General features: G+C 45.8%; 1 protein-coding gene across 2 annotated transcripts in view; it reads left to right on the plus strand.

Annotated features, from left to right (window-relative positions):
• The window catches only part of LOC137445754 (sodium-dependent neutral amino acid transporter B(0)AT3-like), a 38,399-nt gene that overhangs the window by 12,596 nt on the left and 11,592 nt on the right, over nucleotides 1-14,211 (plus strand). For both annotated transcript variants that reach the window (XM_068147750.1, XM_068147752.1), the window contains exons 2-5: nucleotides 1,605-1,745; nucleotides 3,235-3,372; nucleotides 7,216-7,397; nucleotides 10,561-10,671. In XM_068147750.1, the coding sequence (XP_068003851.1) occupies nucleotides 1,605-1,745; nucleotides 3,235-3,372; nucleotides 7,216-7,397; nucleotides 10,561-10,671 (572 nt within the window). The remainder of the gene's footprint in view (nucleotides 1-1,604; nucleotides 1,746-3,234; nucleotides 3,373-7,215; nucleotides 7,398-10,560; nucleotides 10,672-14,211) is intronic.

A 14,211-nucleotide genomic window follows, 5' to 3' on the forward strand; every position in this document is an offset into this window, starting at 1 on the left:
TGGCAATGAACTGTGAGATTCCTTGTTTGAATCAGCTGAAAACATTCTAAGAAATTAGATCATAAAGAGAGACATCTATTTCCACTTTTGGCAAATTATGAGCAGCAGCTTACTGAGTAAGAGCTACTTATTTCTTGACAAACTATTGAACAGCACACTCTTTCTGTGTGGTTTCCAGAGCTGGGCAGACTCAGAGATAGCAAAGCTGAAATGGTGTAACAGGGCACAGGTTTATTGACAGAGCAATTAGGTGCACAGGGTCCCCATCACTTGGTAGGAATATTGGGAGGGGGCTGAGGCCCACCTCTGAAGCCTGTCCAAGTCCCTCAGGATGGCATCCCTTCCCTCCAGTGTGTCAACCAGACCACACAGCTTGGTGTCATCTGCAACCGTCATGAACTGTGTGTGAACAAACCCTGGATCCCTAAATCTGTCTGCTTTAAAATCCCCTTTTTAACCATCACTTAATGAGGGCATTCAGTTCAAAGTTAACACAAAGAATTCAACCCTAGATTCACGGTTTAGAAATCTCTATTTCTACCTCAACAGATAATTTCCTGTCAGTCCAGCAGATATTTTGTTTTCCCAAAGAAAAGTGGCTTTGTGGTCACGAGTGGTTGTTGGCTGTGGCAATAAACTTCAATCATTCTAATTTAATTGGGCTTTTGTACAGGTGCTCTAAACATACTGAGAAAACTTCTCCTGGACTCCTGAGAATCATTATTTGTGCAAAGGAGAGAGACCCAAACCCATGTCCCTTCTGAAGGGGAGGTGAAGGAGATGAGGTGTTGCACAGCCTTTTGCATGAACCAGCCAGGCTGCCAGCAGGATTGATACTTCCCGAACAGCAACATGCTGCCTCTAGCCCAAGGGAGTGACTATGAGAAAAACATGAAAGACACAGAGGATGCAAAGTGGGAGGAAATCAGGTTTCATTGCTCCCATATTTCACAGCAAAACTTCAGCATTGCTTTCAGTTTTCATTAGAGGCTAATGACCTCATGTCCTGGGGTCTCCAGCACAGAATCTTGCTGAGGATGGAGGAGGAGGAGCAGCATGAGCCTGAGAACTTTAAGGAAGAAAATGAGGTGATGCACCAAAAGGGAAACAGATGGTACAGAGGAAATGTGAAGCCTTGTGCTTTATGAGCAGGAGGAGAAAAGAAGATCATAGAATCATAGAATTGTTAGGGTTGGAAGGGACCTCAAGGATCATCCAGTTCCAATGCCCCTGCCATGGGCAGGGGCCCCTCACACTACATCAGGTTTCTCAGAGCCACATCTGGCCTTCAAAACCTCCAGGGATGAGGCTTCTACCACCTCCCTGGGCAACCCATGCCAGTGTCTCACCACCCTCAAGGGGAAGAATTTTAAGATGCTTAAAAGAAAGGCTGTAGCAGTGTCTATGGAGAAGCATCCTGCACCACTAAGCATCCCAATCCTTCCTTCCACATCTTCACCAAGAAAATTACCAGTAACAGCTGTCACGTGGCACATCCCACAAGGACTTTGTTAGGGTCATAAAGAAGATAAATTGCTAAACAGCAATTTCAGTGAGATAAACACAATCGTGTGGTTCAATTACACTTAATTGTGTTTTCACAGGAGCATTCCTGATCCCATACTTCATCGCTCTTCTCTTTGAAGGAATCCCACTGCTGCATCTTGAACTGGCCCTAGGACAATGCCTGAGGAAGGGCAGCATCAGTGCCTGGAACACCATCTCGCCTTACCTTGGTGGAGTCGGTATGCCTCTTGGGGTCTCAGCTTCAGGAATCACAGATGAGCATTTAACTTCCTACAGACCTGTGTCTGGTGCTTCTTAGTGCATCACTCCCATCAGGTGTTACCCCAGGCACACAAGAGCCTTAAATGCAAACCTGACAGCCTTTGCTGTGGGAAGCATAATAATCTTGAGCTCTGCTAGCCAGCAGAGCTACTGCTTTATTCCTACCATATCTTGTAGTTTACACAAGAGTTGCCTGCCCACGGTGCTTCCTGTTCCTCAATCAGAGCCCCTCTAGGAGCCAGTCTTCTCCTTCTAGTGCAGATGGACTGGAGAGGGTACAGAAAGATACAAAATCAGGAATGGGAGCTTGGCACCTCCTGAAGATCCTAAAGCACCTGGGAGTGTTTCCCTTAGGGAGAGGGGAGCACAGTGGGGCTGTTGAAGGGAGATTGTCAATATGTCTGGCCATGGGGGGTGTGCATCAGATTGTTGTGCAGGCCTGTACCAGCAATTCTTTATCATTTATTTATTTATTTACTACAGACTGGAGGGGGGAGGGGGGGAGAAAAGTATCCTATCTCCTATGTGCATTGCTAGCCTGTGAAAGGTGAACCAGCCACTGTTAGAGGGCTGAACCATCAGCCCTACTGATTTTGAGATAGCACTCCTGCCTGTGGGGAAAAGAAGGAACCCTTGGATGCTCCAGCCAGCACTGCTGAGTCATGTCCTGCTTTAAGCAGCTGCCTGAAAATGGGACTGGCAGCGATAGCCATGGCTGCAGGGGAATGTGGGAGGAGAGGGGGTGGATAAGAGGACTTATCTAAAGGCCAGAGGGCAACCAGGAAGAAATACCAGGTAGCAGGGTTGTGCTTCCAGCTAAATCCATCTCCTACAGTTAGGCATGTCTGTCCTCCCTTTACAGAAATGCAAGCAAGCAGAATCAATGGCACTGCTGTTCTTCCTTCCTTATTGTAGGCACAACTAGTTACCACCTTAGGGCATATATGCATAGAATCACAGAATCATAGAATTGTTAGGGTTGGAAGGGACCTCAAGGATCATCTAGTTCCAAACCCCCTGCCATGGGCAGGGACACCTCAAACTAGACCAGGTTGCTCTGAGCCATGTGATCTGGAGCAAAAGAGTGCCCTCATGCAGCTATAGCATGCTGTGAAACTCCAGCCTCCTATGGTCCCTGCTATTAAAGTTGCCTCATGTTGTAGAAAACATTGCATTATATACTAGAACAACTATTTCAACTCTTAATCTTCTATGCAAGTAGGGAGTGTCAGCCTTGTTGGAGCCGGGCTGGTGAGCTGGGGGACTGTGTACTACTTTTTGGCTACTGAGGACACAGATGCCAATCTTCCACGTAAAAATCTTGGCAGGGATGGGAAACAGAAAAAATATTGAAATATTAGGAAACAGGAGCTCCTAAGAGCAAGTGCTGTGAACTGATAACTTTTCCCAAACCTATTCTAAGCTGAGCTCTTGTGCTTTCTGCAGGGGTTGGTTCGTGGATGGTGTCACTTCTTGTGAGCTTATACTACAACACTGTTTTAACCTGGGTGATGTGGTATTTCATAAACTCCTTTCAAGAACCTCTTCCTTGGAGTGTTTGTCCTCTAAATGAAAACAGAACAGGTAACTACCTCTTGGAGCATCACTGCTAGCAAAAGGAGGATCACAAACATCAGGGGACAGCAAGGCAGAAAAGGAAGAGGTTTTTTTTTGCTTTGTGGCCTTTTTGGTTGGTGGGTTGGGTTGAGGTTTTTTGGCCTTGTGATATGATATAAATCCCAGTCTGACAGAGCATCCTGAGCTTTCTGATACTGGAGAAATATCCTTTATCAAGACACACGTGGCTGCTGTAATAAACCACTTGATATTGTCAGCATAATTAAGAAGCAATTTTATGACTACATTTTCCAGTAAGTGCTTTAAAGGAGACTTTTGAGATTCCATTAGGTTGTGATGCATTGGCTATGACTCATAACAAGCTCTTACAGAAATCATGAAGTTCATTTGCCAGGATGTGCTGAGAAAGGCTAGCCTGATTGTCAGAGCAGGAAACACAACCCTCCTAGAGAACTTTACTTTCTGCCTGTAGATTGCTGAAACTACTTTTACATATCTGAGAAGAAAGCTTCCTAGAGTAGCTAACCAAGAAACCCCTGAGAATAGAATAGAATAGAATAGAATAGAATAGAATAGAATAGAATAGAATAGAATAGAATAGAATAGACCAGGTTGGAAGAGACATTTGAGATCATCCAACACTGTCTAAACAACTAAACCATGGCACCAAGCACCCCATCAAGTCTCTTCCTAAACACTTCCAGTGATGGTGACTCCACCACCACCCTGGGCAGCCCATTCCAATGGGCAATCTCTCTTTCTATGAAGAACTTCTTCCTAACATCCAGCCTAAACCTCCCCTGGTGCAGCTTGAGACTGTGTCTTCTTGTTCTGGTGCTGGTTGCCTGGGAGAAGACACCAGCCCCCACCTGGCTATAACCTTCCTTCAGGGAGTTGGAGAGAGCAAGAAGGTCTCCTCTGAGCCTCCTCCTCTCCAGGTTAAACAACCCCAGCTCCCTCAGCCTCTCCTCATAGGGCTGTGCTTCAAAACCCTCCCCAGCTTTGTTGCCTTTCTCTGGGCACTTTTTGCAGCAACTCAACGTCTTTCCTAGACTGAAGGACCCAGAACTGGACACAGGACTCAAGGTGTGGCCTAACCACTGCTGAGTACAGGGCAGAATGGCTTCCCTGCTCCTGCTGGCCACAATGTTCCTGATCCAGGCCAGGATGCCATTGGCCTTCTTGATCACCTGGGCACACTGCTGGCTCATGTTCAGCCTACTATCAACCAGTACCCCCAGGTCCCTTTCTGCCTGGCTGCTCTCCAGCCACTCTAACCCCAGCTTGTAACACTGCTCAGGGTTGTTGTGGACTGTGTGTAGAACCCGGCACTTAGATGTGTTAAATGTCATGCCCTTGGACTCTGCCCATCTGTCCAGCCTGTCAAGGTCCCACTGCAGAGTTCTCCTACCCTCTAACAGATCCACACCTGCCCCCAGCTTGGTGTCATCTGCAAACTTACTGATGATGGACTCAATCACCTCGTCCAGAAGGCACATTTTATATGGCCCTGAATTGTGCACAAGATCTGGTTTGTGGTTGCATCATAAAGCTAAGAGGGTAACAGCCCCACTCAAACTCATCCTCCTCACAGGAACAACCAAAGGAGCAACTAAAGCCAAACTCTTTTGAAGTAGCAGAGAAAATACTTCAAACCCTTAGCAAAGCCAAAGACAGATAATGCACCTGAGCAGGATAAGGAAGATTGTTCACAGATCTTCAACATTATATTTTTCAGTTTCTGTCTTGTTCAGAGAATGAGAGACAATAAGTTTCAGGGCAGAGCAAGGAATATGAATTGAGTAAGAGGCTAACAAAAAGAGTTTTAAAAAATAGCAGAATTTAATTTATATTTGGAGACTTTAGAACTAGTCTAGATTAGGAAGACAATAAGACAGGCAGGCATGCCTCATCTTTTTTTACAGAAGTAAAGAAAATTATTTGGGCCTTAAGAAATGTTTTCCAAACTTGCTTTTGGAGATCAATCAGCTGGTTGGGTATATAGAAAACTGTTTTCAGTCAATCATCTATTAGAAAACAATATTGAGTTAAGGATAGATTTTTCAACACCAGTGCTGAGAACCTATGCTTCTCCATCCTGATTGCAATGCTCACTCCAGGGGCCTAGTTGCAAACTGAATAAAGCAGTAACTGTTCCCATCCACCAGGCTTAAGTGGAGTGCAGGCTAACATAGCTTTATTTCTCGGGTTGTTTAGCCTGGAGGAGGCTCAGGGGAGACCTTATTGCTCTCTACAACTCCCTGAAGGGAGGTTGTAGCCAGGGGGGGATTGGGCTCTTCTCCCAGGCAACCAGCACCAGAACAAGAGGACACATTCTCAAGCTGTGCCAGGGGAAGTTTAGGCTCAAGGTGAGGAGAAAGTTCTTCACAGAAAGAGTAATTTGCCATTGGAATGTGCTGCCCAGGGAGGTGGCGCAGTCACCATCCCTGGAGGTGTTCAAAAAAGGATTGGACGTGGCACTTGAAGCCATGGTTTAGTTGTCATGAGGTGTTAGGCATTAGGTGACAAGTTGGACTTGATGATATCTGAGGTCTTTTCCAACCTTATGGATTCTATGATTCTATGATGATTTCAGTCTCATGTACTTCAGCTGTCACTAAACAGACAAGAGCATCAAAGCTTCCCACTGCATAGTTCATTACTCATATACCCTGCTACAACTTTTAGACTGTAGCATTTGATAGCCAGTGACTGTATAGCAAGAGGGAAGTGGGATTGCACTGGTCAGTGTACGTCCAGGTGCTGATTCTTTTAATTCAGAGATGAGGAGAGGACAACAGCAAGTGTCAGCACATGAGTGTCCTCAGACACTGAAAGAGGATCACCAGCTTCAGGTGTTGGCCACAATTTCAAGTGCAAATTTTTAACTGGAGAATCACTTGGCTGAATCAGTACACCACACACCTGGAGGTCACTTCCCCTGCTGGAATTTCTGCAGTATTTAAAAACTTTAAACCCAGGGACCTCTTCCACTGTCCTGGCTGGGATTTGCTGCAACCATTCAATTGAAACATCATCATTTGCAGATTACTTCCAAAGTTATCTGCATTTTCTAGTCCATTTTTACTACTTGGCAGTCCAGCTATGGCTTTTTTTACAGAAGAATAAGAGCAAAACAAGACTAAGGATTGATAGGCTGGACACGATGATCTCAAAGGTCTCTTCCAACTTGGTCTATTCTATTCTATTCTATTCTATTCTATTCTATTCTATTCTATTCTATTCTATTCTATTCTATTCTATTCTATTCTAATACCACCTTTTTCACAATGGAAATACAGTTCTAATATGTCCTTTGTCAGGGTTTCTTTTGCTCTGTTAATAGATCATCCTGTTTTGTTTAGCTACAGTACCATACTATCACAGTGCATTAGAAGTTGGAAGGGACCTCCAGAGACCATCTAGCCCAACCCCCCTGCCAAAAGCAGAATCACCTAGGGTAGTCTGCACAGGAATGCATCCAGGCAGGTTTTGAATGTGTCCAGACAAGGAGTCTCCACAACTTCTCTGGGCAGCCTGTTCCAGTGCTCCGTAACCCTCACTGTAAAGAAGTTTCTCCTCATTTTGAGCCAAAATCTTCTATATACAAGCTTGTACCCATTGTTCCTTGTCTTATTATTGTGCACCACTGAAAAGAGCTTGGCTCCCTCCACTTGGCACGCACCCCTCAGGCATTTATACACATAGATGCACATTGATGAGCTCTGCTGCTCTCTGTTCATATGAAGTAGTGTTTCCCACCCATACACTAAGTGGGAAAAATATTGCCAATTTTAAAATTTATTCTTATGCTCACCACATTTTATTTTTATTCTCCCCCCCACCCAGAGTTCAATGAAGAATGTTATGAAAGCACTGCAGTAAATTATTTTTGGTACAGGAAAACTCTGAACATAACTCCCGACATCACCGACAGTGGCACCTTGCAGTGGTGGCTCATCTTGTGCCTAGCAGCTTGCTGGGCACTTGTTTATCTCTGCACCATCCGAGGAATTGAAACCACAGGAAAGGTATGGAAAGGAGAGAGAAGTGCATTATCCCACACTTCTGGGCCCCTCAGTTTAAGAAGGACACTTTACACTTGAACGGGTCCAGAGAAGTGCAATGAGGCTGGGGAGAGGCCTTGAGCACAAGCCCTATGAGAAGAGGTTGAGGGAGCTGGGATTGTTTAGCCTGGAGAAGAGGAGGCTCAGGAGAGACTTTATTGCTCTCTACAACTACCTGAAGGGAGGTTGTAGCCAGGAAGGGGTTGGTCTTTTCTCCCAGGCAACCAGCACCAGAACAAGAGGACACAGTCTCAAGCTGCGCCAGGGGAAGTTTAGGCTCGAGGTGAGGAGAAAGTTCTTCATGGAGAGAGTTGTTAGCCACTGGAATGTGCTGCCCAGGGAGGTGGTGGAGTCACTGTCCCTGGAGGTGTTCAAGAGGGGATTGGACGTGGCACTTGGTGCCATGGTCTAGTCATGAGGTCTGTGGTGACAGGTTGGACTTGATGACCTTTGAGGTCTCTTCCAACCTTGGTGATACTGTGAGAAGAGAATCCTGCTCACCAGATAATGAATTCCACCACCAAGAAAATCCTTCCCCATTTTGGTGGGTTGAAATCCCCCCCCGACATTAACTTTGCCAGACCAGCTCAGTTGGAAGCAAATGAAAGCTGTGTTTACAGGCAAAACTACAATCTACAATGGAATGCAATGAATATGGACAAAATATACAGCATTTACAATATTTACAGGTATTTACAATTAATAAACAGCACAAGGACCCCCTTGGTCAGAGACCAGGGGGAGCTACTAGCTTATCCCTCCTTGCCTCCCCCTTAACCCCCTGGACAAAAGGGAGAAGAGAAAGGAGCATAGAGATGTTAGACTGAACTAAAACACTGCAGCCAAGGTCAATCAGAAGCAAGTTGGTATCTCTCCCAGAGCAAAGAAGCAAGAAGAGAGAGAAATTGTTTTGGTACAATTAGATTTAGTCCCTTATCTTTTCCAATGGGATTGTTTTATTTTCCTTTTTACACCCAAAGGCATAGCCTAACACTACCACACCTGTTTATTCCACTAACAGCACTAATGTGTGCTCCTTGTCCAGAGAAGCAGTAACAGTGGTACAGGTGGCTCAAAATGGCACTTCTCACCTTCTCCATTGCAAAAGCTTCAGCACTACTGGTCTACCCTCACTCAGTTTGTAAAAGCAATTTTCACAGACTCACAGAATGTTAGGGGCTGGAAGGGACCTCAAAAGATCATCCAGTCCATCCCCCCTGCCAGAGCAGGATCACCTGTACCAGATCATACAGGAACTCATCCAAGTGGCTCTTGGATATCTCCAGAGAGGGAGAGTACACAACCCCCTGGGGTAGCCTGTTCCAGGACACTCACAAGGAAATTATTCTTCCTGCTGTTTCCGTGGAACTTCCTATGCCTCAGCTTCCACCTTTATTAGAATATTAGAATAAACCAAACCAGGTTGGAAGAGACCTTCAAGATCATCGTGTCCAACCCATTAACCCACCCAAACAGCTAACCCATGGCACCAAGCACCCCATCAAGTCTCCTTCTGAACACCCTCAATGGCGGCGACTCCACCACCTCCCCGGGCAACCCATTCCATAGCGCAATCACTCTCTCTGTATAGAACTTCTTCCTAACATCCAACCTGAACCTCCCCTGGCGCAGCCTGAGACTGTGTCCTCTTGTTCTGGTACTGGGTGCCTGGGAGAAGAGACCATCATCAGCCTGTCTACAACCTCCCTTCAGGTAGTTGTAGAGAGTGATAAGGTCACCCCTGAGTCTCCTCTTCTCCAGGCTAAGCAGCCCCAGCTCCCTCAGCCTCTCCTCATAGGGCTTGTGTTCCAAACCCCTCACCAACTTTGTTGCTCTTCTCTGGACTCGTTCCAGCAAGTCAACATCCTTCCTAAACTGAGGGGCCCAGAACTGGACACAGTACTCGAGGTGTGGCCTAACCAGTGCAGAGTACAGGGGCAGAATGACCTCCCTGCTCCTGCTGGCCACACTGTTCTTGATGCAGGCCAGGATGCCATTGTCCCTCTTGGCTTCCTGGGCACACTGCAGGCTCATGTTCAGCCTACCATCAACCAGCACCCCCAGGTCCCTCTCTGCCTGGCTGCTCTCTAGCCACTCTGACCCCAGCCTGTAGCACTGCATGGGGTTGTTGTGGCCAATGTGCAGAACCCGGCATTTGGATGTGATAAATCTCATGCCGTTGGATTCTGCCCATCTGTCCAGCCTGTCGAGGTCTCTCTGCAGAGCCTCTCTACCCTCCAGCAGATCAACTCTTGCCCCCAGCTTGGTGTCATCAGCAAATTTACTGATGATGGACTCAATGCCCTCATCCAGATCATCAATAAAGATGTTAAAGAGCACAGGGCCCAGCACTGATCCTTGGGGCACACCACTAGTGACTGGCTGCCAGCTGGATGTGGCACCATTCACCACCACTTTCTGGGCTCGGCCCTCCAGCCAGTTCCTAACCCATCGCAGTGTGCTCCTGTCCAAGCCATGGGCTGACAGCTTGGCCAGCAGTTTGCTATGGGGGACGGTGTCAAAGGCCTTGCTGAGGTCCAGGTAGACTACATCCACAGGCCTCCCCACATCCACCAGGCGGGTCACCTGATCATAGAAGGAGATCAGGAGATCAGGTTGGTCAGGCAGGACCTGCCCTTCCTAAATCCATGCTGGCTAGGCCTGATCCCTTGGCCATCCTGTAAGTGTTGTGTTATTGAACTCAGGATGACCTGTTCCTATTGCCCCTTGTCCTGCCATTGGTGGTCGCCAAACAGAGCCTGGCTCCATCCTCTTGGCACCCACCCTTTATGTCTTTATAAACATGAATGAGGTCAACTCTCAGTCTCCTCTCCTCCAAGATAAGGAGCCCCAGCTTCCTCAGTGTCTCCTCTTAAGGAAGATGTTCCACTCCTTTAATCACTTCTGTGGCTCTATGCTGGACTCTCTCAAGCAGTTCCCTGTCCTTCTAGAACAGAGGGGCCAATTGTTACAAATGTGTTCTGCAAAAGCACATTTTGCTTTATTTTAAAGATGGTAACATTCATCTGTATCTGCCTTATCTAATACTATTAGGATTGTACGTTGAAATAAATAAGCTTTGTCAATGTTATTGTCAGTAACTGTCTCTCTCTCCTCTTTACATTAGGCAATTTATGTAACAGCAATATTTCCTTACCTGGTCCTAAGTATATTCCTTATTCAAGGACTCACTCTACCAGGAGCTACTGAGGGTCTGGCTTACCTCTTTACCCCTAATGTAAGTATTCCTGCTACAGTCAGAAACATATTTTCCCCTCTGCTCTCATACTGCATATTCTTTTTCCAGCTGCTCTAATCTAACTGCCTATCCAAGATCTCAGCCAAGCTCTCTGATATTAAGTGACTTGGTAGCAGTTCAGTAATAAGCACATCAGAAAATATTGGAAAACTGGGTATAAGTTTGTTAGGGGTGCCTCAGGCTTCAACATATAAGTGAACTGATACACCTCCCAAACAGAATCATGTCTCTTTCATGCATGATAAAAACAGAATTTCACTGCTAGTGCTACTGAATTTACACAACTTTAAGAATTCACAAGGAAAATGACTGAGGAATTACTCTGCAAAGTGTTTGGTTTGGGTTTTTTGCCTAAGGTTGAAAGTAATTTTCTCTTACTCCTGTTTCTCTCCATAGCTGCAGTTCTCCCCACTCCTGCAGCTATCCTTAAAAGAGAGAACTGCTGGGCAGTACCCCTCTCCCATTTTTTTTCATCTTCTCAAAGGGTCAGGAGTTCCACATCTCTCCACATGCTGTCTATTTCAGAAGGACCTCTTTACACCTTCCCAAAGGCAAAGTCAAATTGTCCCACCACATGGTTGCCATCACAGTTCTGCCTTTATGCTCTAAAGCTCCAAAAAGCAGTGAGTGTCGAGGATAAAATGCAGCAGCCACTGACAGATGGCCTCAGATCATCCTCTGCCTCTGCAGCTACTGTGGTGCTTCTCAGCACAGCAGCACTCTGCCTATTTTTCATCTGAATGCTGTCAGAGCTCAAGAAGAACCTTGGTCTGCACAGGATGTGCATTTGGATTTCTGTATCACAGTACATTAGAGGTTGGAAAGGAACTCCAGAGATCATTCAGTCCAAACCCCCTGCCAAAGCAGGATCACTTAGGGTAGTCCCCACAAGAATGCATCCAGGTGGGTTTTTAAAGTCTCCAGAGAAGGAGACTCTACAATCTCCCTGGGCAGCCTGTTCCAGTGCTCCATCACCCCCACTGTAAATAAGTTTCTCCTCATATTGAGGTGAAACCTTCTATGTTCAAGCTTGAACTTGTTTTTTTCTTGTCTTATTATTGTGCACAAGCAAAAAGAGCTTGGCCTCTTCCGCTTGACACCCACCCCTCAGATGTTTATACACATTGATCAGATCCCTTCTCAGTCTCCTCAAGACTAAACAGCCCCAGGGATAGAATGGAATGGAATGGAATGGAATGGAATAGAATAGAATAGAATAGAATAGAATAGAATAGAATAGAATAGAATAGAATAGAATAGAATAGAATAGAATAGAATTAACCAGGTTGGAAAAGACCTTTGCAATCATCAAGTCCAACCTATCATCCAGCACTATCTAATCAACTAAACCATGGCTCCAAGCACCCCATCCAGTCTCCTCTTAAACATCTCCAGTGATGGTGACTCCACCACCTCCCTGGGCAGCCCATTCCAATGGGCAATCTCGCTTTCTGTGAAGAACTTCTTTCTGACACCCAGTCCAAACCTCCCCTGGTGCAGCTTGAGACTGTGTCCTCTTGTTCTGGTGCTGGTTGCCTGGGATCTCAGTCTCTCTTCTCAGGAGGGATGCTCAAGTCCTCTAATCATCCTCGTGGCTCTCTGTTGGATTTTCTCTAGCACTTCTCTGTCTTTCTTGAACTGGGGAGCCCAAAACTGGACACAGTATGGCAAGTGTGGTCTTACCAGGGCAGAGTAGAAGGCAGAAGAACCTCCCTAGACCTGCTGGACACACTTTTATTGATGTACTCCAGGATACCATCGGCTCTCTTGGTCACAAGGTCACATTGCTGTCCCATGCCAAACTTGCTGGCCACTAGGACTCTGAGGTCTTTCTCTGTGGAGCTGCTTTCCATCAGGGCAGCACCTGACCTGTAGGACCCAGACTGGACAAAAAATGCTTAATGCAGTATCTTAAGAAAAAATAGCACATTGGACAACTCAAGCAGAAGAGTGCTTGGTGCGTTGTCAATTGGTTTCAGACTGCCTGTCAGGTTCCTCTGGAAGAGCTCAGGCATCTTGGGACTCAAGATAACTGCACAGTGAACTTCAGGCAAAAACCAGATGTATGTGTATTCACAAAGCCTGGGAGTATTGCAGTGTGGAGGCAGGGTTAGCAGACCATCATGAAAAAAGAGCTTGATGGTTTTGTAGACTGCCACCAGAAGTCAGAAGGAAATTCCAGCAGTCATCAGCCTACAGTTAATGATTAGTTGCTCTGAGGAAGCAGATCCTGCACACATCCTTGAAAACCCATCTGAAGATGGTTTTGGTGATGAAGCTATGCTTTATCTACAAATATGGAAAAGCCTGGTAAGTGATACCTGCTATGGGTGTTGCTATTGCTAGTGTAGTAAATTATAGCATAGGACAACTAACATACCAACTGCTACAGAGGATTTTGGCACTTCCAGGACTTCAAAAAGACAAGAAGCGAGCAACTGCAACATTTCCTTTCTGTCTTATTCCCTTCAGCCCAAAACTGCAATACCAGTATCAGCTTTTCTGTTAGCCTCATAATGAAGAACTATTCCCACCACTGCCTTCAGTAAATAAACCTGGTTTTTCTTGCTACACTTCTCTGCAGGTGATGTTCCAAAGTGAGCTGTACAGGGGAGTTGTTGGTTTGTGGGGATTTTTTTGCACTTTCCTGGCCCACACAGACCACATTAGCTTAGAAACCTTTAAAGCACGTTTCACAAGGATGTGCTGTTTTCTTCTTCTTTACCTGTCTTATTGCAGGAAGATTGTAAAGGTTTAGCAAAATGAAAGCAAGACTTAGAATCATAGAATTGTTAGGGGTGGAAGGGACCTCAAGGATCATGTAGTTCCAAACCTCTTGCCATGGGCAGGGACACCTCACACTACATCAGGTTGCTCACAGCCACATCCAGCCTGGCCTTAAAAACCTCCAGGGATGAGGCTTCCACCACCTCCCTGGGCAACCTGTTCCAGTGTCTCTCCACCCTCATGGGGAAGAAGTTCTTCCTAACATCCAATCTGAATCTACCCATTTCTAGTTTTTTTCCATTCCCCCTAGTCCTATCATTACCTGACACTCTAAAAAGTCCTCACAGCAATGTGCCCTTGTGGTCAAGAGAACCAATGGGATCCTGGGGTGTATCACTCAATTAGCTAATTGGAGCTAACTTGGAAAGCCATGGAATCATTTTGTGTCTTAAAACAATGAAAGTTTACTACTTCTTTATGCACTATTAGGAAGACTTAAATTGTAAGGTACCTACCCAGTGTGTGGCTTAACCAAAAGAAATAAATTGAGGAAAAATGTAATGTGCTGTGCCTATTGTGTGCCTAGCATTTAGAAACACCTCTTTATTGTTAGAAAAAAAAAAAAAGTGTGCAATGAAACTGATTTTAGAGCATCATAGAATCAATCAGGTTGGAAAAGACCTCAGAGATCATTGAGTCCAACCTACCACCTAATGCCTAACACCTCATGACAACTAAACCATGACTCTGAGTGCCACATCCAATCCTTCTTTGAATGCCTCCAGGGATGGT

Source organism: Melanerpes formicivorus, unplaced genomic scaffold, assembly GCF_026170545.1.
Source record: "Melanerpes formicivorus ecotype bairdi unplaced genomic scaffold, bMelFor1.0.p_v2 SCAF_15, whole genome shotgun sequence".
NCBI lineage: Eukaryota > Metazoa > Chordata > Aves > Piciformes > Picidae > Melanerpes > Melanerpes formicivorus.